At 40.0% G+C, this 22,980-nt stretch overlaps 1 protein-coding gene across 3 annotated transcripts in view; it reads left to right on the top strand.

Moving 5' to 3' along the window:
* Nucleotides 1–22,278, top strand: part of RB1CC1 (RB1 inducible coiled-coil 1) — a 75,863-nt gene extending 53,585 nt beyond the window's left edge. For 2 of the 3 annotated variants that reach the window (XM_080646350.1, XM_080646352.1), the window contains 9 exons: nucleotides 5,401–5,566; nucleotides 7,064–7,172; nucleotides 7,273–7,513; nucleotides 9,724–9,778; nucleotides 10,969–11,016; nucleotides 11,960–12,018; nucleotides 16,193–16,329; nucleotides 19,836–19,906; nucleotides 20,880–22,278. In XM_080646350.1, the coding sequence (XP_080502476.1) occupies nucleotides 5,401–5,566; nucleotides 7,064–7,172; nucleotides 7,273–7,513; nucleotides 9,724–9,778; nucleotides 10,969–11,016; nucleotides 11,960–12,018; nucleotides 16,193–16,329; nucleotides 19,836–19,906; nucleotides 20,880–20,957 (964 nt within the window). In that variant the 3' untranslated portion in view covers nucleotides 20,958–22,278. The remainder of the gene's footprint in view (nucleotides 1–5,400; nucleotides 5,567–7,063; nucleotides 7,173–7,272; nucleotides 7,514–9,723; nucleotides 9,779–10,968; nucleotides 11,017–11,959; nucleotides 12,019–16,192; nucleotides 16,330–19,835; nucleotides 19,907–20,879) is intronic. The other variant, XM_080646351.1, reaches the window with a different exon arrangement.
* The last annotated feature ends 702 nt before the right edge of the window (nucleotides 22,279–22,980 follow it).

Genomic DNA, 22,980 nt, shown 5'->3' with positions numbered 1-22,980 from the left:
GTGGCTCGCGAGCCACGGTTTGCCAACCACTGCCCTAAGGGGTCCTGGATTGCCAGAGGGTGCAGGATGGGCTAAAGAGACCCCCCTCCAGTGCACGAATTTCGTGCACTGGGCCTCTAGTCTCAAGGAAGAAAGGCTGCTGCTGGTAAGGGAGGCTTAGTGGGATTTGGAGGGACAACTGGAACATCTCCAAAACCTTGCCTTTAGCCAGTTGATCCCAGATAACTACAGTTGTTAGTGGTTCTGCTTTGAATGCCCTGGTCTACTAAAGTTCCATTTTGCACTGGTGGTAAGGTCATTACTGCCTTCAGATCAAAACATTAGAGAATTCCAGATTCCCATCTATCTCTGGATTGAGTTTAGAAATAAAACCTATTTTATTTTTTTAAATCCTCACATGAAGATACGTTTTTGTGGCTTTTTTATTGCTTTTAGAGAGAGAGGAAAGGAGAGGGGAGAGAGAGAGAGACATCCATGTGAGAGAAGCATCAATTGGTTGCCTCCCTTCGGCACCTGACCAGGGATTGAACCATGATCTGGGTATGTTCCCTGATTAGGAATTGAATCCGTGACCTTTCGGTGTATAGGACAACGCTCCAACCAACTGAGCCATACTGGCCATCGTCAGAACCTCTTTTAAATATTTCAAGACTAGGGGCCCAGTGCACGAATTCGTGTACCTTGAAAGGAGCTGTGGGCTGCAAGGTTGTGGTGGGTCTCAGCCCATCCTGCTGTGGCCCCCGGCCCCCTCTTTGCCAGCAGCCCTGCTCCTGCTGCTCTGACGCGCTGATGGCGCCAGCCCCGCTCGTATCCGCTGATGGTGCGGAGCAATTGGGGCTGGTACCAGCAGTAGGAACGAGCGGGGCCGGCGCAGTCGGCGGGTGTGAGCAGCGGCTTCTGCCCCAATTGCCCCCCAGGAGCAGGGGCAGGTGGAGAAGCCCTCAGGGGCAATCAGGGCCAGCAGCTGCCACTTGCACCCGCTGACGGTGTTGAGCAATTGGGACTGGCACCAGTTGCCAGCAGCAGGTGCGAGCGGCGGTTCTGGCACTGGCTGCGGGTGCGAGTGGCGGCTCTAGCGCCGGCAGTGGGCGAGACTGCGGCATGCTGGAGCAAAGAATTTTCAGTAACCACCAGAGGCTTGCCCCGATGACAGTGACGGGTGCCCCGCCTTGGTCTGGTGCCCCCACTCACCTGCTCCACCATCCTGCCGCACCCAACGCCTGCCATGTTCCGCGCACGCCCCCTGTGGTCAGTGCATGTCATAGCGACCGGTTCGATTCTGGTTGTTCGGCCATTCAGTCTATTTGCATATTAGCCTTTTATTATATAGGATTAAAGGAGTTAATATTAGAATTAGAACTTAATGAACTTCAGGGAGAGGTGGGTGGTGGAAGGGAAGAGTAAGGGAGTCAATATCCTGGAGGTCTATAGCAGGCGTCCTCAAACTACGGCCCACGGGCCACATGTGGCCCCCCGAGGACATTTATCCGGCCCGCTGGGTGCCACTGCCTGTCCTGCTTAGCAGCCGACTTGTCCCGGGCCCGCAGTGCGCATAGGAATTTGTTTATAGTTTTTCTTTTAAACTATAGTCCGGCCCTCCAACGTTCTGAGGGACAGTGAACTGGCCCCCTGTTTAAAAAGTTTGAGGACTCCTGGTCTATAGGTTCAAAGTCATCTGAAGCACCAAAGTGTTGGCTAATTAGGAAACCTACAATTTTTTAAAAATATATCTTTATTGATTTCGGAGAGGAAGGGAGGGGGTGAGAAAGAAACATCAGTGATGAGAGGGAATCATTGATTGGCTGCCTTCTGCAAGCCCCCCATTGAGGATCAAGCCCACAACCCGGGCATGTGCCCTTGACTGGAATCGAACCTGGGACCCTTCAGTCTGCAGGCTGACACTCCATCCACTGAGCCAAACCAGCTCGGGCAGGAAACCTACAATTTTTAGGAAATTTCTACTAATTGTCTACTGAGACACCAATACAGATAGTTTGCTTAGAAACCCCTTGTGAATCTTAAGTTGCCCACATGTCAGAGCACAGCCATCTCTGGAGAAACATAGACTCTCCTTAGCACTCCAGATTTTGTGTGGGTATCTTTTGTTGACAAACTTGAACCTCCCAGAACTTACTGGGATGAGGATTTTACATAATGTAGTTCTCAGTTTCTCTTTCATGCAGAGGAAAGAATACTTTCATTAGTCAAATTTTTTGTTTGTTAATCCTCACTCGATATTTTTTCCATTGATACTTAGAATGGAAGGAAGGGCGGGTGGGTAGGGTGTGGAGAGAGGGAGAGAAGAGAGAGAGACACACCGATTGGTTGCCTCCCTCACATGCCCAACCAGGGCCAGGGATCGAACGTGCAACAGAGATATGTGCCCTTGGCTGGTAATGGAACCCGCAACCCTTCAGTGCCCAGACTGACGCTCTAATTGGTGAGCCACACTGCCCAGGGCCACACGTCAGTTTTAAGAAGGGTACAGTTCATTAGATAAATGAGCGGTGGATATGAATAGACAGAAAATAGAATATGAATAGCCTATATGTGAATAGCTATTCAGTCTACTTGAGGTTAAAGAAATGCAAAATTAAAATAACTTTCCTATATAACCAGTAAAATTAAATCAATAGTATACATTATTTAGAGAATTTTTGGGAAAGGGGCTATCTTTTTTTTTCTTTTCAAATCTTTAGAAAGTGGGCTTTCTTATACGCCTGTGTATAAAGAAGATGAATGTAAACTATATGTGTATAGTTTCCATGTATCTGAAAATCTACCTCTATACTGTTCATAGTCATGCTTCTAAGGAATAGTTGATACAGATCAGGGAGAGTATGGAACATAAAAATTTTTAAATTTTAATCTCAAAAGAGTTTCAAAAACCCATGACAAACAATTGTTTATTAGACCAAGTCAAATATAGTTAAATAGAGGCCCAATGCACGAAGATTCGTGCAAGAATGGGCCTTCCCCTGGCTGCTGGCACTGCCTTTGCTCCAGCCCGGAGCTACCTTTCCGCCTTCCCACGCTGCCCAGAGGCCTGGAGCTGCTGGGGTGCGGAATGCCTGCGTCGTCACCATGGCGCCTTAGTATGCAAATTAACTCACCATCTTTGTTGGATTAATTTGCATACTCCTGATTGGCTTGTGGGCATCGCGAAGGTATGGTCAATTTGCATATTTCTCTTATTAGGATAGAGTGCAAGCATTAAGACAACCTAGTTTGTATTCAATGAGGATTTCCTAGTTACTAGAAATATGAAGGATAATACAACCTTTTGCTACATACATAGTTTATTAATAATGGTGGGGGAACTATCAATCAGAGGTGCTTTATTTCAAGTTCTGGGTATAATAGTATGGAAAATCCCAACTGAACAAATGTATCAGCTTTTTTGAGTTTTAATTTCCAGGCTTGTTAGGGTGTTGATATATGCAAAGGTGGGAGTATGTAATTTTCTTGTGTGTGTACGCGCACATGTGCTCCTTTACTGATAAAAACAAAGTATCATTTAAAAATTTGAGCTTCTTTATCCACTCATCTGCTGATGGGCACTTGGGTTGTTTCCAAATGTTAGCTATTGTAAATATTGCTGCTATGGACATAGGGGTGCATATATTTTTTCTGATTGGTGTTTCGGGTTTCTTAGGATATATTCCTAGAAGTGGGATCACTGGGTGAAACGGGAGTTCCATTTTTAATTTTTTGAGGAAACTCCATACTGTTTTCCACAGTGGCTGCACCAGTCTACATTCCCACCAGCAGTGTATGAGGGTTCCCTTTTCTCCACATCCTTGCCAACAGTTACCCATTGTTGATTTGTTGATGGTAGCTATTCCGATAGGTGTGAGGTGATACCTCATTGTCATTTTAATTTTTATCTCTCTGATGATCAGTGACTTGAGCATTTTTTCGTATATCGCTTGGCCGCCTGTATGTCACTTTGGAGAAGTGACTATTTAGGTCCTTTGCCCATTTTTAAATTGGATTATTTGTCTTTTTGTTAAGTATGAATTCCTTATATATTTTGGAAATTAACCCCTTATCAGATGTATCATTGCCAAATATATTCTCCCATACAGTGGGATTCCTTTTCATTTTTTAAAAAAAATATATTTTATTGACTTTTTACAGAGAGGAAGGGAGAGGGATAGAGAGTTAGAAACATTGATGAGAGAGAAACATCGATCAGCTGCCTCCTGCTCATTCCCTACTGGGGATGTGCTGGCAAGCAAGGTACATGCCCTTGACCGGAATTGAACCTGGGACCCTTCAGTCCACAGGCTGACGCTCTATCCACTGAGCCAAACTGGTTACGGCATTTTGTTGATGGTTTCTTTTGCTGTGCAGAAGCTTTTTATTTTGATGTAGTCCCATTTATTTTCTCCTTTGTTTCCTTTGCCCTAGAAGATGTATCGGCAAAGGTATTGCTACGAGAGATGCCTGAGATTTTGCTACCTATGGTTTCTTCTAGGATTATTATGGTCTCATGACTTACATTTAAGTCTCTTATCCATTTTGAGTTTATTTTTGTGTCTGGTGTAAGTTGGTGGTCTAGATTCATTTTTTTGCATGTGTCTGCCCAATTTTCCCAACACGACTTATTGAAGAGACTGTCTTGACCCCATTATATGCTGTTGCCTCCTTTGTCAGATATTGAGCATAATGGCTTGGGTCAATTTCTGGGTTCTCTGTTCTTTTCCCTTGATCTATATGCCTGTTCTGTGACAGTACCAGGCTGTTTTGTAGTATAACTTGATATTGGTATTGTGATTCCTCCAACTTTGTTCTTCTTTATTAAGATTGCTGTGTCTATTTGGGGTCTTTTTTGGTTCCATACAAATTTTTGGAGTATTTGTTCTAGGTCTGTGAAATATGCTGTTGACACTTTAATAGGGATTGCATTGAATCTATAGATTGCTTTGGGAAGTATGGACACTTTAATGATGTTGATTCTACCAACTCATGAACACGCTATTTTCTTCCACTTGTTTATAACTTCCTCCATCTCTTTTTTCAACTTCTTATAGTTTTCTGAGTACGTCTTTTACCTCCTTGGTTAAGTTTATTCCTAAGTATCTTAATTTTTTTGTTGCAATAGTAAATGGGATTGTTTTTGTTTTTAGTTTCTCTTTCAGAGTTCATTATTGGTATACAAAAATGCCATAGATTTCTGGGAGTTAATTTTGTATCCTGCTACATTGCCGAATTCCTTTATTAAATCTAGTAGTTTTTTGGTGGAGTTTTTAGGCTTTTCTGTGTACAGTGTCATATTATTTGTGAATAATGATAGTAACCACTGTTAGATTTGAAGATATATAACTTTTCTGATGTCAGCTAGTTATAGTATTCGGTATATTTGAAAAAAAAGCAATACTATATTTAATTTTCAAGTTCTGCCATTGAATCTACCAGAGAAGATTCTTCAAGCCTGGTTGCTGAACTTCAAGAAAAGCTTCAGGAAGAAAAAGCTAAGTTTTTAGAACAACTTGAAGAACAAGAGAAAAGAAAGAATGAAGAAATGCAAAATGTTCGAACATCTTTGATTGCGGAACAGCAGGTATGTTCTCCTGCCCCATTTCATTATTTTAGGTTAAAGAAGGCAACATAAATTACAAAATATAATTTCTTTGTGCAGCTAATGTTTTATGATATTTTAGAAGTGATTTTCCTACATTGACCCTGTTAATATTTATTAAATACCTTCTTCATGATGAAAAGCATTTTCTTTTTACAAGTCATTATGTCACATGGACAGATGCTTCAAAATGAAACAGTCTTAGATTACAAATTAGGAAATGTAAATTATATTTCTAGTTTATTTTTTTTTAAATGTTATTTTAAAAAAATATATATTCTTACTGATTTCAGAGAGGAAGGGAGAGGGAGAGGGAGAGGGAGGGAGAGATAGAAACATGAATGATGAGAGAGAATCACTGATCGGCTGCCTCCTACACATCCCCTACTGGGGATCGAGCCAGCAACCCAGGCATGTGCCCTTGACTGGACTCGAACATGGGGCCCTTCAGTCCGCAGGCCAACACTCTATCCATTGAGCCAAATCAGCTAGGGCTATTTCTAGTTTCTTAACTACCTGTGTGATCTTAAGTACATCTCTTAATCTCTTCAAAACTCAGATAAGTTCCTTTGCAAAGTGAAAGTGTTTATACTATACTTAGATGATAATCTTTAAAATTTTATTTTTCTAAATTGCATCAGCACAAATTTTTTTTTTTTTTACTTTTTATAATTCTTATTCATGTTAGGCTGTTGGTAGATTACAGTTGATTGTTATTGAACATCGCTGATTCAGTTATTAATATTGATCAATAGTGAGTGGTAAAGCTTGTGAGATAAGCGGGGGCCAGACCATTAAGTCTGGCCATAAAGCAGATGTGCAGTGGCCATTGAAATATTCAGATAAGAGATGGAGGTGCAACAAAATCTCTCTTGAAATGTTATTGTGCTAACCAAGATTTAGCTAAAGACAGGAAGCTTCCAGAGGCAGGAAGATTACTAAAAGAATAGGTAAAATAGCACTTGCTGATTTGTTGATCATTTTCTTTTCCCCAAATTTTGCTTTTCCTCTGACAATAAATATGTGAACAATATTATCTTAATGTGAAACCAGGGAAATACAATAACATTGTATCTACTACAGTATAGCATTTTCATTAAAAAAACATTTGTATGTTGCACTTTTTTTTCCACATATAAATGTAACATGCAAACATATTTGCAAGGTTATTTTTTTAGCCCTAGCTTCTATGTGCATGCAGACAATTTTTTAAAAAATAGATATTTTATTGATTTTTTTTTTTTTTTTTTTTTTTACAGAGAGGAAGGGAGAGGGATAGAGAGTTAGAAACATCAATGAGAGAGAAACATCGATCAGCTGCCTCCTGCACACCCCCTACTGGGGATGTGCCCGCAACCAAGGTACATGCCCTTGACCGGAATCAAACCTGGGACCTTTCAGTCTACAGGCCAACGCTCTATCCACTGAGCCAAACCGATTAGGGTGACAATTTATGTACTTAATCATTTTGTCTTCCAGACCAACTTTAACACTGTTTTAACAAGAGAGAAAATGAGAAAAGAAAACATAATTAATGATCTTAGTGACAAGTTGAAAAGTACAATGCAGCAGCAAGAGCGAGATAAAGGTTGGTAAAGTTTTGAAATATGATTTTTAATTCCGTTTTAAAATTAGAAGTCATTTAAGAATATTCTGTAATGCTTAATTCAACATGGGGTGCCCCTCAGATTTGATAGAGTCCCTATCTGAAGATCGAGCTCGCTTGCTGGAAGAAAAGAAAAAACTTGAGGAAGAAGTCAGTAAGCTGCGTGGTAGCAGTTTTGTACCTTCACCGTATGTCGCGACAGCCCCAGAACTTTATGGAGCTTGTGCACCTGAACTCCCAGGTGAAACGGAGAAGTCAGCCATCGAAACACAAGATGAAGGAAGAGTGGACTCGGCAATGGAGACAAGCATGATGTCCGTACAGTAAGTACACCCTTTTCAACTGCCTCGGATATTAGGCTTTTAAGCCACTAGTGTGAACTAAAAGTTCTGGAGGTAGGAAATGTATTTAGCACTACTGGTTGATAGCTCATATGCCTAAAAGTTGTGCCATTTTAATTCCTAAGCTATAAACATGACAAATATTTTAATATGACTGATTGTGTGTCTTATGAATCACTCTGGCATATTTTCATAGACTACCAGGATAAGTGTCACTATAGTAGTATTAAGCTATTCTTATTTACAGGAGTGTTTAAACTTTGAGACCCATAACCTAGGAGGAAAAGGCATTAATCTAGTAGTGAATATATTCATTTTGGTGAGGGTGTATTGGGGAAAGGCAGAGGAGTCTTTTGAAAAGTAAAAACGAAGGTAGGTCTCTGTTTAGTTCAAAAGAAGGCACTAGAAACTGGTTAACCTTGAGAACCTGGAAAGGTATGAGGCTTAAGAATGTACGTGAAAAATAGAACAAATAAGTGTAATGTGAAAACAGGAAGCATAAACATATATAGAGACCATGGCATTAGAAAACATAAATGACAGAAACAAGTCGAAATGTATGTGAAAAAATAAACTAACCTCTCTACAAAACCTGTCTGGAAAGAAAGCATTCAACTGCATTCGATCAACAAAAAAAGCATCTAAAGAAAAATTAATACAGAACATTTTATTTAATGCAATTGAGAAAGATACATAAGGCAAATAATGAAAAAATATATATGCCACATAAAGGTAATGGTTTAGAAAAGTTAAATAGGAAATTTTATACATAGAGAGGACACTGTTCACAACAAACAATTGTTAATTTATAGGTGCTTTAAAATGTGACTAAATTAAATATGATTAAAACTGAAATGGAACTTTTAGAAAATACATATTTTTATTTGATTTCAGAGAGGAAGAAAGGGGGAGACAGAGATAGAAACATCAATGATGAGAGAGAACCATTGATCGGCTGCCTCCCACATGCCCCACACTGGGGATCGAGCCCACAACCCAGGCATATGCCCTGACAGGGAATTGAACTGTTATCTCTTGGTTCATAGGTCAACACTCAACCACTGAGCCACACCAGCAGGGCTAAAATGAAAACTTTTTTTTTTTTTAATATTTTTTTAATTGATTTTTTACAGAGAGGAAGGGAGAGGGATAGAGAGTTAGAAACATCGATGAGAGAGAAACACATCTATTGGTTGCCTCCTGCATAAGCGTTGACCAGGTCCAGGGCAGGGAAGGAGCCTGCAACCAAGGACGTGCCCTTGGCCGGAATTGAACCCAGTACCCTTTGATCCGCAGGCTGACTCTCTCTCCACTGAGCCAAACCAGCTAGGGAGTAAAATGAGAACATTTTATAGACATATTTAGGGTAGGACACTTCTTCCTCTCAGCAAAAAGTAAAAAAAATAAAGCAATAGACACAGTTACGAAAATTAACTACGTATCCTATATGATAAAAGCCTATTGGCCATGTGTATGTCCTCTGTGGAGATATATCCATTCAGGTCCTCTGCCCATTTTTTATTTGGATTGTTTATTTTTTGGTAAGTCAGCTCACATCTGTCAGAATGGCTCACATTAATGAAACAAGTGCTGGCAAGGATGTGGAGAAAAGGGAACCCTCAGACATTGTTGGTGGGATTACAGATTGGTGCAGCCACTATGGAAAAACAGTATGGAGGTTCCTAAAAAATTGGCTCAGTAGATAGAGCGTCGGCCTGCGGACTAAAAGGTCCTGGGTTTGATTGCAGTCAAGGGCATGTATCTTGGTTGTAGGCTTGCACCCGGGCCCTGGTTGGGGGCGTGCTACCAATCAATGTGTCTATCTCACTTCAATGTTTCTCTCTGTCTCTCCCCCTCCCTTCCACTCTTTCTAAAATATCAATGGAAAAATATCTTCGGGTGAGGATTAATAAATAAATAATAAAATAAAAGACATTATCCTAGGAAAAGGCATAAACCAATGTTTTGCTTATAATTTCAAAAGGTTTACAGGTCTAATTTCAGGAGCTTTGCTACAAAGAATGTACACCATTGAAATGTACCGTAACTTAAACAGGATGCTTTCTACAATTTAGTTCAGACCCTTAAATTTTAAAGTGCTTTGTAGTAATAGTTAAATTTCTAAAATTCTTTTAAAGAATGTAAAGTCCAGAATTTTTAGACTTAAACTAAAATAATTCATTATCTCTTAGAGAAAACATCCATATGCTATCTGAAGAAAAACAGAGGATAATGCTGTTAGAACGAGTAAGTAAATTATTTTCTTTAACTGCAATATTTGATATGTTCATTATGTGGATGCAGTTAAATATGTCTTATGCTGAAAACATGCCATGTTTTATAAATTAGATCTTTTAAAAAAATATATACTTGATTTCAGAGAGGAAGGGAGAGGGAGAGAAAGACAGAAACATCAATGATGAGAGAGAATCATTGATTGGCTGTCTCCTACACACCCCACACTGGGGATTGAGCCCCCAACTCAGTCATGTGCCCTCCTGGGAATCGAAATGTGACGTCCTCGTTCATAGGTTGATGTTCAACCACTGAGCCATGCTGGCTGGGGCAGATCTTTTTTTAATGGTTATTTTTGTAGTTAATATTTTGAGAAGTGGCTTAACAATTGGCAATATTATTTCAAGACTCTATTTGTTCATATGTTTCCAATAAATGAAGTCTATATTAGAGAAAAAGGTTAGTGGTCTTTATAAAATAACTATGTACAATAATAGTTTTATTCAGTAGCTCAGAATTCATTAAAACATAAGTATTTCAAAAACAAAGCATTTGAGTACTTCCCTTGATTGGGCAAAAATAGATTATGTGAATGATGAAGAAAAGTTGTTTTCTTTAATGGAGATTAATTGAAATGAACATTGGCAATAAGTAGTTTTCTCCCAATTGTTTTATAGAGCACTTCTCATTCCTTCGGTTTTTAAGATTTTCAGCAAAAAAAAAAAAAATTATTTTTTTCTCTTTACAAGCTTATAAGAACCTAGTAAAAATTGTTCGGCTTTGGTTTTAACCTGCATTTATTGTTGTTCTTGCTGCTATTGAAGTGTTGTATGATCACATATCAGAATCAACTGGGATATATGCAAATACCTCTTCTTAGGACAGACATACTCGCAGAGTCTTTGGGGATAGATCTCAGATATGTACTGCATACTTAAAAGTTCCACAAGTGATACGATTTTAATGCACATTAAACTTTTAGAATCGTTGTGTCAGGTAAATATACTAAAAATGTTCTCATTATTTTTCAATCCAGTAAATAATTAAAAACAGTGGGAAAAATCTATAAATAACATTTCCCACTAACTTTTGTACGGGAACCGAACGTAATCTGAAGTTTAAAAAATGTTGTCAATCATGTTTAGATTTGGGTAGGTACAAGGATAAACCAAACCACAGGTCTCTCTTATTTCCCCCTGCAGACATTACAATTAAAAGAAGAAGAAAACAAGCGGTTAAATCAAAGACTGGTAAGTTTTTTCTTCTTAATTGATCCAAGTCCTTATTTTAACAAATTTATCAAAAACTTAATCTTTTAAAAATATCTAAATAAAGTTGCGTGTGTTCTGAAAATGGATGGTCAAACTTAACTTTACTAGCAGCATGTAGACCATTTGGATGATTATGATAATCAGTTGCTATACAATTTTAGGCTTTTCTAGTCATTATTGTTGTAGTTTTTTTCTTTCTCTTTTGTTTTTAAACACTAACTGAGACCCTGCATTATTCAAGATAGTGTTCAGAGGGAAATGGAAGAAATTCTGAGCATCAAAATTAAACTTAATAAACAGAGATCTATTCATCTTTTGTTGATTTGTATAATCAGGGTTTGGGCCCACTCTGCTCGGGAAGTATACATGGCAATCTCTTTCCCTGTGAAATTTTTAAGATTAGGTATGTAATTGTAAATAAGATGTAATTCTAGCCCTGACTGGTTTGGCTCAGTGGATAGAGCATCGGCCTTCGGACTAAAGGGTCTCAGGTTCAATTCCAGTCAAGGGCATGTACCTTGGTTGCAGACACATCCCCAGTGGGGAGTGTGCAGGAGACAGCTGATCGATGTTTCTCTCTCATCAATGTTTCTAACTCTCTATCCCTCTCCCTTCTTCTCTGTAAAAAAATAAATAAAATATATTTTTAAGAAAAGATGTAATTCTATATTGTTTTTAATCCAGCCAAATTGGATTCAGAAAATAATAAAAAATAAAAATATAGGTAAATTTGTCCACTGAAAGTAATTGTTGAAGGAAAAGAATTACGTTATTATGAACCATATAAACTTTGACTCTTAAAAGCTGGGACAGAGACAGTGTGTATAACATTGAACAAAATTTTTGCAATAGGACCTAATAACTGTCATGCTTTAATTGTATGAGCTTTATGAACTGTTTATTTCTTTGTTGTTGTTTTTAGATGTCTCAGAGCATGTCTTCAGTATCCTCAAGGCATTCTGAAAAGATAGCTATTAGAGAGTAAGTATTTTATTTATATTTTGTGGGGTTTTTTTTCTGTGCCAAAAATTTTACTGAACTGAATAATTTTGAATTGTATTGGTGGTGAAAAAATTTTATTAAAAAGCATGGTTTTTCACGCAGCTGGCATGGCTCAGTGGTTGAGTATCAACCTATGAACCAAGAGGTCACAGGTTCGATTCTCAGTCAGGGCACACATGCCTGGGCTGTGGGCTTGATCCCCAGTGTGGGACATGCAGGAGGCAGCTGATCAATGGTTCTCTCTCATGATTGATGTTTCTATCTCTCTCTCTCTCTCTCTCTCTCTCCCTCTCCCTTCCTCTCTGAAATCAATAAAAATATACACTGAGTGGCCAGATTATTATGATCTCTGAACTCATAATAATCTGGCCACTCAGTGTGTGTATGTATGTATGAGTGTGATGTATGAGTGTGTGTGTGTGTGTGTGTGTGTGTGTGTGTGTATACACACACTCTAGAGGCCCATTGCACGAAGATTCATGCAATAGGCCTTCCTTCCCCTGGCTGCCGGCACCGGTTTTCCTCCTGCACCTGGGACCAAGGCCTTTGCTCTGGCTGCTGCCTTCCATCTTTGTTCCGGCCGGAGCCTTCAGTCTTGGCTCCAGCCAGAGTGCTGCTCCTGTAGCTCCCTCTGCCCACCACCCTCTCCCTCATAGCAGGTGTCCCGCCCCGCCCGGCTGCTCCACGCCTGCATGCATGCTGCCCAGAGTGCCTGGGGGGTGGGGCCGTCGCCATATTTGTTGTGTTAATTTGCATACCCACTCCTGATTGGCTGGTGGGCGTCACAAAGTGACAGTCAATTTGCATATTTCTCTTTTATTAGTGTAGATATATTGTAGAGGCCCAGTGCATGAATTCGTGCATGGGTGGGGCTCAGCCTGGCCAGGGGGAGGGGACATGGGTGGTTGGCTGGCCTGCCTGCTGGTCAAACTCCTGGTTGAGGGCACAATTTGCATATTAGCCTTTTATTATATAGGATTATTATATAGGATATACACTGAGTGGCCACATTATTATGCATTCAGAGATCATAATAATCTGGCCACTCAGTGTATATCATTTTAAAATAAGGTTTTTTATAAATGATTATTTCTTGTAACATTATTATTGAATTAGGAATGTCTCCTATTAGAGCTTTAATTACCTTTTCTCAGTGATTTGAAAGGGTGGTATCTGACTATACCTTCCAGCAGAGAGAGATGAACTTTAAAAAAAAGAAAGAAAACACTTCCTCAGAGTGCCCTGTTTTTTTAAAAATATCCTCACCCCAGTTGTGAGGATATTTAGAGAGAGTGGAAGGAGGGGGAAGGGGAAGAGAGAGAGGAGAGAGACACACATTAATTGGTTGCCTCCTGCTTGTGACCCGCCCAACTGATCCAGGGATTGCTAGGGATTGAACTGCAGCTGAGGTATATGCCCTTGACTGGGAATTGCACCTGGGGCTCTTTGGTCCGTGGGCCAACACTCTAACCATGGCGCCAAACTGCCCAGGGCCTCACCTATCTACCTTTTACAACTTATCTTCTGGTGTTTAGCCAAAGCACTACCTTCATATCTTGTTAGGTAGGCAACAGATATTTGCACGGTAAATAACTAATGAATAAGTGACTATTGTCATTTAAAAGCTTCCTCTGTGATTTTGCCCTGACTGGTTTGGCTCAGTGGATAGAGCGTCGGCCTGCGGACTCAAGGGTCCCAGGTTCGACTCTGTTCAAGGGCATGTACCTTGGTTGCGGGCACATACCCAGTGGGGAGTGTGCAGGAGGCAGCTGATCAATTGTTTTTCTCTCGTCGATGTTTCTTGCTCTCTATCCCTCTCCTTTTCTCTCTGTAAAAAATCAATAAAATATATTTAAAAGCTTCCTCTGTGATTTTGATGGTTTATTAGGTATAGGAACCACTAAATTAAATTATTTTGACAACTAAGGAATCTGAGAATAATTCTGAATGGCTCTTGATACTTTGAACATTTCTAAAAAAGACTCTGAAGAAACAGACACCACTTACAGCATGTTGACAAGTGGTACCATTACTTTGTTTTCTTGCTCCCTTCACCTGAAATTAGTAATTTCCATTGTTTAAATCTAATTAACAACAAGTCACTAGCTCAGTTGGCTTTTTCAAATTGAAGAGCACTATACTTAGAAATGGAGCATAGTATACAGTGTTCTTGCAACCGAGACTATAACTGTTGCTCCCTCTGAATTTGTGTTTCTTGTTGTAAAATGAAAGGTTGGGAAGAATACCTTCTTCCTATGACTAGATGAACTGTAGTGGACTTCTCTAGATAATATTACAATATTTATTTTTTAAAACTTTTGGTTTCTGACAGTCACTGGCATCATTCTTTGGACATCTTATATATATGACCAGCACTCCAATTAGGTGCTGGATAGGGTAATATATATATATTACCCGAAATTCGTGCACGGGGGTGTGTGTCCCTCAGCCCAGTCTGCACCCTCTCCAATCTGGGACCCCTCGAGGGATGTCCGACTGCCCGTATAGGCCCGATCCCTGCCTGCCTTCCTGATAGCCTCTAACCGCTTCTGCCTGCCAGCCTGATCACCCCCTAACCACTCCCCTGCCAGCCTGATTGATGCCTAACTGCTCCCCTGCCAGCCTGATTGCCCTGAACTTCGCTCCCCTGCAGGCCTGGTCACCCCCAACTGCCCTTCCCTGCAGGCCTGGTCATCCTTAACTGCCCTCCCCTGCAGGCCTGGTCCCCCCCAACTGCCCTTCCCTGCAGGCCCGATTGCCCCCAACTTCCCTCCTCTGCTGGCCTGGTCACCCCTAACTGCCTTCCCCTGCCCGCTTGATTGCCCCCAACTGCCCTCCCCTGCTGGCCATCTTGTGGTGGCCATCTTGTGTCCACATGGGGGCAGCCATCTTTGTGTGTTGGAGTGATGGTCAATTTGGATATTACTCTTTTATTAGGTAGGTATATACACATGCCCTATCTAATCAAGAGGGGAATATGCTAATTGACTGCCATGCCCTCAAAGATGGCGGCACCCCTAGCCACAAGATGGCGGCACCCAGTCCCCTCAACCCCCAGCTGCCCAGGGCCAGCCCGAGGTGCAGGCAAGCCTCGGATGGTGGCTGCCCAGCTGCTCAGGGCCTCCCGAGGCTTGTGCTGCTGGCAGTGACAGCAGCAGAGGTTTGATGGGGGCATCGCCTTCCCCTGATCACTGGGTCGCCTCCCGCCCCTGAGGGCTCCCGGACTGTGAGAGGGGGCAGGTAGGGCTGAGGGATCCCCCTCCTCTAGTGCATGAATTTTCATTCACCGGGCCTCTAATACTAAATAATAAAGAGCTAATATGCTAATTAGACCGAACAGCTGAATGACCTTCTGGACGTCCTTTTGGATGACCAGCAGGAGCTGTGAGGGCCTGCTGGGGCCGCAAGGGCCAAGCCCCTCGCATGAAATTCGTGCACTCAGGGGTGGGGTTCTCTCAGCCTGGCCTGCACCCTCTTGCAGTTCGGAAGCCCTCGGGGAATGTCTGACTGCCGACTTGGACCCGCTCCCTGCTCCCGCCACCGCCGCTGCGTTTGCCAGCTGTGAGCCTGGCTTCTGGCTGAGCGGCGCTCCCCCTGTGATCAGTGCACATCATAGCGACTGGTTGTTCCGCCTTCGGGCTGAAACCGGCTCTCTGACATCCCCCAAGGGGTGTCAGATTGTGAGAGGGTGCAGCCCAGGCCAAGGGATCCCACCAGTGCACAGTCGGGGCCGGGGAGGGATGTGGGAGGTTGGCCAGCTGGGGAGGGACCGCGGGAGGGCTGCAGGGCATATCCAGCCTGTCTTGCTCAGTCCCAATCGGCCGGACCCCAGCAGCAAGCTAACCTACCGGTTGGAGTGTTTCCCCTTGGTGGTCAGTGCACATCATAGCGAGCAGTTGAGCGGCCTTAACATTCATTAGCATATTATGCTTTGATTGGTTGAACGGACGACTGGACACTTAGCATATTAGGCTTTTAGTATATAGGAGATATATATATATATATATATATATATATAACATAGTAAATGTGAAAATTATATTGCATTTGTGGTATTTTCATATATAGTTGAATATTGCAGAATATATACTTAAAGTTTTCAGGATAGGGCGATAGTAATTTTTCAGGTCGATAATGACATTCCTTTATTTAGTTTTCAGGTGGGAGATTTGGTACTCATTATCCTAGACGAGCGCCACGACAATTATGTATTATTTACTGTTAGTCCAACTTTATATTTTCTGCATTCAGAGTCTTTGCCTGCCCTGGATCTCAAACCAGGTGAGGGTGGTAAGTGTCACATCCATAACTAAAATAATAAAACCTGGAATGGAGAGAATATATTACAGATTTTTATTTCCTGTCTAAATATGTCAGAATCTGTTTGTTTATAAAATCTGCAGTATCCAGGTTAATTTCCCGGATTCTACTGACAATTCTAAATCAACGTAGTTATTGCAAGTGGGCCAGGTATTTCATACCCTAGAAGTAGCAGAATTATGTTGTCATAATTCTTACATAAGTACAATCTATTTAAGCTTACATGCTTGTTAATAACATTACCCTTTTGACAAATTATAAAATGTCTTTTCTGTCTTTTTTTATCATCTCGTGTTTCTACTTTATTTTTTATTAAAATGTCAATTCTTAAACATTTTTAAAGGCAAAAATAAGTTTTAAAATATACTAAATTATAATGTCTATTATCTATTATTTTTAAAAATTATCTACCACATTTAAATAATTTGCAATTTTGCTGAAGGCTTTAGTAATTATGAGATGCATCTATGGACTAGTGATTTCTGAGTCTGATGTACTGAACTATTTTCAACAGTCAGGTATAAATCTTCTAAAATAATTTCTATACTAAATAGTCTAGCCCAAAATCAGGCTCAAAATAAATAGCTCGTTGCTGCCACAAGCTGTTTTGTGTCCTGTCTATCCCTCTCCCCCTCCCCCCACCTTTTATCTAGTACATATTTTCCTTCCTCAAAATAAGAGAAAGCTGATAATTGGGTAGGGAATTATTTTTCCAGTGACCTGCTATCACTATACTGATCAATATTAAGAAGCACTTTTCTTGCCAGTCCAATCTAGTTATCAATCCATTTAGGGAGGGAAAAGAATATACATGTATCCTACTCCACTCCCTCTCACACTGATTTTTTAATGATGGGTGGTACTTGTCCTCAGGTCTAGCTCCTCCTGTTCCCAGTCCTTAAGACAGGCTTTTGTTTGATTTGTGAAAACCATTGTCTGTGTTTCTGTATGTCAGCCTGCTGCTTGGCTGCATTCCTCTTCATAGCTATTCCTGTTCTCTCATTTGTTTATATTTGCATTTTTTTCTGCCCCCCTAGAGTTAATGAATATAAAATTTTAGATGCAATTGTGTTAGGACAAAGAGTTCACATTCTGCAGTAGTTCTGCCTATGGTTTTAACTGATTGTTTCATGCACTCATTAGTGGGCCATGATTTTTGTATTTGAAAAGCCTGTGGAGAAAAGTATTCACCGTTTAGAAGGAAAGTTTTTCAGCGTTAGGCTCATGGAACAGTGGTAAGGTAATCATTCAACAAGCTGGAGACTCAGGCAAGCGGGGTCTCTTCTCATCTTCATCCCCAGCTGGCCCCAGAGGGAGAGCATATAATTAGGCTGAAGTGGATACACAAAGATATATAGAGTGCTAGGCAAAGTGATCAGGGAAGGGATCCTCCCTTTATGCCCTATTACTTTTCCATTTTTTCTATTACTTGGAAGAATTACAAAAAACAGGATGATAGCCCGGGATACTTCACCTAAATAGAAAAACAAGAATGTATGTGTACTTAGATTGCTGTTTCTATTTGGAATGATGACCTGATCAAATACCGATTTCTGAAGTAGGCCAACATCACAATCACTCTTGTGGCTGTTGGTGGTGGGTTATATAGAATGTCCATAAATACGTGCATTTTTCATGTAACCATGAGAAATGAGTGGGCTTTGTACCTTGGAAACAATGAGTTTGATATTTTCTTCTGTGATTTTTTTTGTAGTTTTTTTGTTTTTTATTTGTTTAAGCTTTTCATTTGAAAAAAATTTAAATTTATCATAAAATAGCATAATAAGTATAGTGCAAAAAAACAAACAAACACCCCACCATATATCTTTACTCATATTCACCTTCTATTAACATTTGGTCCCATTTCTATTATTTCTATATGTGTATGTCTAAATGTACAAACACAAAAATATATACAGTGTTTTGTGTGCACATTTTTTGTTTCCAGAACCATATGAGGCAAAGTTATATCATGGTTCTTCTTTATCTTTAAATATTTTCAATGTGCATATCCTAAGGATAGGAAGGGAATTCAGTTTTTAATTTTGTAAACACTGACTGTATACTCAGATTCACAGTGCACAAATATCATTTTTAAGGCACTCAAGTCTGCAGAAAATAATTTAACAGTCTTTTTTTAAAATATATTTTTTATTGATTTTAGAGAGGAAGGGAGAGGGAGAAAGACATAGAAACATCAATGATGAGAGAGAATCATTGATTGGCTGCCTCCTACATGCCACCTACTAGGGATCAAGCCTGCAACCTGGGCATATGCCCTTGACCAGAATTGAACCTGGGACCCTTCAGTCCACAGGCTGACATTTTATCCACTGAGCCAAACTGGCTAGGGCAACAGTCTTAATTTACAATGGTACTCCACATCCTCCTTACACCCTCCCCCACCTCTTTTTTTGGGGGGTGGGGTGAGGATTAAAGAGCAGAGGATATAGTACCTCTGTGCCACTGTCCTAGGGATATGTGGACTAGCAGAGTGTTTGTATGCCTGAGACAGTGGGGACTTTTTAGTCCTCATACATAAAACATAAACATTTCATTTTAGAGTGAGTCTTTTCATAAACAATGAATTATCTGAAATGCTATATTACAGCATTTATAGTATTTTCCACATCCTGTGGTCCAAGGGCTTCTCTTTCTATTATGTGATAGTCGCTATGAATGTACATTTCTGATGGTTTTTCAGGATATCTTTTATTTATTTATTTATTTACATTTATGGCATACAAATTAATTTTGGCTTCTCTTGGGAATCTCAAAGGCTTATCTAAACAATAATTTATTGGCCAAAGAACTTTTGGAATCAACTTTTTATGAGACTTTCTGATGAATTTAAAGAGAATGAGTATTAGTTTGTCACACTTGGGCTCTGTGAGGCCAAGCCTTTTCATTCCGTCTCCTCCCACATTTTCCACCTCCCCTGTGCTCAAGCTCTACCCTTGAAGACTTGTCAGTTATTTATTGTGCACTGACTGTGTTCACCCCTTCCATGCACTGTGGGTACAGACAGGAGAAAGGTGCGGTTTCTGCCCCTGAGCATTGGTGCTAAAAGCAGTGCCTCTCAAAAAGCAGGGCTTTTCTTAGAATCTAGAAAATAAGTTTTGTCTGCATAACTTTGCCTATTTTCAGAATGGAAAAGGTCATCTTAGCACTTTCAGTAGATGGCACTGTTGAGCTAATTTAGAGAATTTCTAGATTTGTTTATAATTTATACTTCGATTATTTGTATATCTTTAACTTTGTTAGTTCTGTGATTTGACTTACTGCCTATATTTAATGAGTAAATAAAATCAAAATTTCTGGTTGAAAAGTAGACTGAATTCAGTGTTGTTTTGGAAATTGTTACACATTTTCGTGATTTCAGCAATCTTGCATTAGTCTGTTTTGATTCTGACAATTACATTTCATGATAATTATAACTGTACTTTGAAAAAGAAACTAATCTCTTGATTTAATAGCTTCAGGTGTATCTAGAAGACCCTGGGTTCTTGGAAAAGTAATGGAAAAGGAATACTGTCAAGCCAAAAAGGTAAAAAATATATGTTATAAACTTAGGAATTATGTAGAAAACTAGAGGCCTGGTGCACGAAATTCGTGCATGGGGGGGGGGGGTCGCCTCAGCCCAGCCTGCACCCTCTCACAATCCTGGACTGCTGGCTCCTAATCGCTCCCCTGCCTGCCTGCCTGGTCACCCCTAACTGCCCCCCACTGCCAGCCAGGTCGCCCCCAGCTGCCCCCCCTGTTGGCCTGGTCACCTGTTAACGACCCCCCCTCCCCCCTGTCCTGGTCACCCCATGTAGCCTGCTGTTCGGTCCTTTGGTCGTCCTTCACTAACCCCCCTGCCGGCCTGGTGGCCCCATGCAGCCTGCTTGTTCAGTTGTTTGGTTGTCCCTCACTAACCCCCCTGCCGGCCTGGTCATAGGCAGCCATCTTGTGAGGGTGTGAGTGTTAATTTGCATATTACCTCTTTATTCTATAGGATTCTTATAATACTTTATATAGAAATCTTGAATAGTGCTGTCTTGGTCTTTTTGCTCTCTTGAGTGAGACGTTTAATGGGAACCTAACTGCTGATTAGAAGCGAATCTATTTATAAATAGAGTTGATATTTGCTTATTTATTTTCATACTCTACTCCCATTGAAGAAAGATGGCTAAAAATGCACCTGACTGTTATGTTAGCAATGCCAGTACAATACAGTTAGTGAAATCTAGTGAGAATATTTCCTAACTCTGTAATTTTGGGCCCCTTTGCTCCAAAACACTTATAGAACTTAAACTGTGTAGTATTGAAGTTTCTTTGATACTTTAAAATAAGGACTTACGGCTCACTTTGTACTATATTCTTCCATCAGTATTAGTGGCTCAATATATTTTCACCTGGTGAGGGGAAGATCTTGTGTCGTTTGACGAAGAGCCCCTCTCTTCCCCTCCCCCCAATACTCTAGCATTGAGTAGTATGATATGATGGTACCTGTGTAATTTGGTTTCTTTTCTTCTTAGGCACAAAACAGATTTAAAGTTCCTTTGGGAACAAAGTTTTACAGAGTGAAAGCTGTGTCGTGGAATAAGAAAGTATAACTTGGAAGAAATTAATACATTCTGTGACACTTTCCTGATTTATCCTACAGTGTTCATTCATCACTCCAAAAACAGCAAGCCATCTTTTTATACAAAAGTCAGCGTGACAGTATGCTTCATTGGTGTACATCACTTACTTTTTAACTGGCTACATACCCTTTAGAACAATAAACTTAATAAGACATTTGGCTGAATTAAAATGGTTTTGGTTTTGGTTTTGTTTTTATCCAAACGAAATGCGGACCAAACTAGTTAATTTCTCAAAGGGCATACCCTGTGCATTGTGGCTTATGATTAGCCATATTAATTGCCTGTTACATATACATTAGCTTGAACTTAGATAGTAAATGTTAGTTGTTATTACCAGCATTTGTCCTTTTGTGAAATCAGTATCAAAAACTTGCACTCTGAACACATTCTTTATAAAATGTATAAATTCTTCAAATCTATTTAAAGAAAGAGGAGTGTTATTGCATGCAGATAATCATAATTTTGAGTTTGCCTCTGTAGATTACTAAAGCAAATTGTTTCATTTATTTTTTTAATGCCCTTTGATGTTTCAAAACAAAAAGGAACTCAATTTGATTGATTGATTTTTAAGATCAGCCATAATTATCAGTCTTTAAAAGCACTTTCAACAGATCGGTCGCCTGGGTTCTAAAGGGAAGAGTCTGTGCTATTGACACTTTAAATGCAGCACGGAAACCTTCCCAACTTCTTTATTATTCTGTTAAGAATAATTATATTGATGAAATTATAATTCATGGTTCAGTTTCAGAAAAAAACATATTCATTGTACATTAACCGTTTAGAGGTCATTTAAATAACAAAATATTGTATTGTAAAAGACATGTAGAATTTTAAAACAATAAAGATTTGAACCTGTAAATGTGTGTGCCTTTTAAGAAGGATACCTTTTTAATATATTTGAGTGCTTGCGGGATATGGGAAAAACTTGTTCTGTATGATATCAAAAGAAACATGTTAATTACAAAAATGTTCTTTAATTATATACTATGTAACAGGGTAAAACAGTGTTATGTAGAATAGAATTGTGTAAACTAAACTAGATCTTTAAACAAATTGCCATGGAGCAAAGGTATTTAAATGAGTTGAGTTGGATGAGACTTGTTTCAGGTTTGTTGCTAGAGAACAATAAATAAAATGATTTTCCCCCCAGAAAATATTTAATTTCTTCATAAAAATAAGTTAAATATTTTTTTAAATATGTATGTCTAATAGTACAGAAAATGGAATAAACACCATAGTGTATAGAAAACTGAATTTGACATATTAATGAATAAATGAACAAATGACTTCACATGTTTCTATTTAATCCTTTCATGACACCTTAATGCAAAGAGTACCAAAGCAATAATCCCTTGATATACAGAGTGGTTTTTCAAAGCAGATTTTTGGGGTCTAATTGAATCTTCCAGTCGGGCCATTTTTACTTAATTGGTGCCCTTCAAATGTAATATGTGGTCATTGTGCTGTGGAGTTACAGTGGGCTGACACCTGACATCACACCCATCATCTCATTAATGCTGCTCTTTAATTTTGTAGCTTATAGTTTTTCTTATGTCCACCTTGTCAATGTGCAGTTTTCTTAACAAAGAAAAAAAAAAAGAGCCCTAGCCAGTTTGGCTCAGTGGATAAGAGTGCCATCCCGGGTTTGACACTGGTCAGGGCACATGACCGGGTTTTGGGCTTGATCCCCACCCAGTAGGGGGCATGCAGGAGGCAGCCAATCAATGATTCATTATTGATGTTTCTATCTCCTCGTCCCCTGAAACCAATCTATATATATAAAATCCTAAGTGACAGTTCGACCGGTGGCTATGACGCACACTGACCACCAGGGGGAAGACGCTCAATGCACAGGTATGGAAACCTGGAACAGACTGATGACTCTCAGAGGGAAGGGGGGAGAGGGCAGGAAGAGATTAACTGAAGATCTCATGCATAATAGAGGTCTGGTGCACAGGTGGGGTCCCTCAGCCTGGCCTGTGCCCTCTCACAA

Source organism: Plecotus auritus (genome assembly GCF_963455305.1).
Source record: "Plecotus auritus genome assembly, chromosome: 11".
NCBI lineage: Eukaryota > Metazoa > Chordata > Mammalia > Chiroptera > Vespertilionidae > Plecotus > Plecotus auritus.
This window is presented reverse-complemented; position numbering and strand designations above follow the sequence as displayed.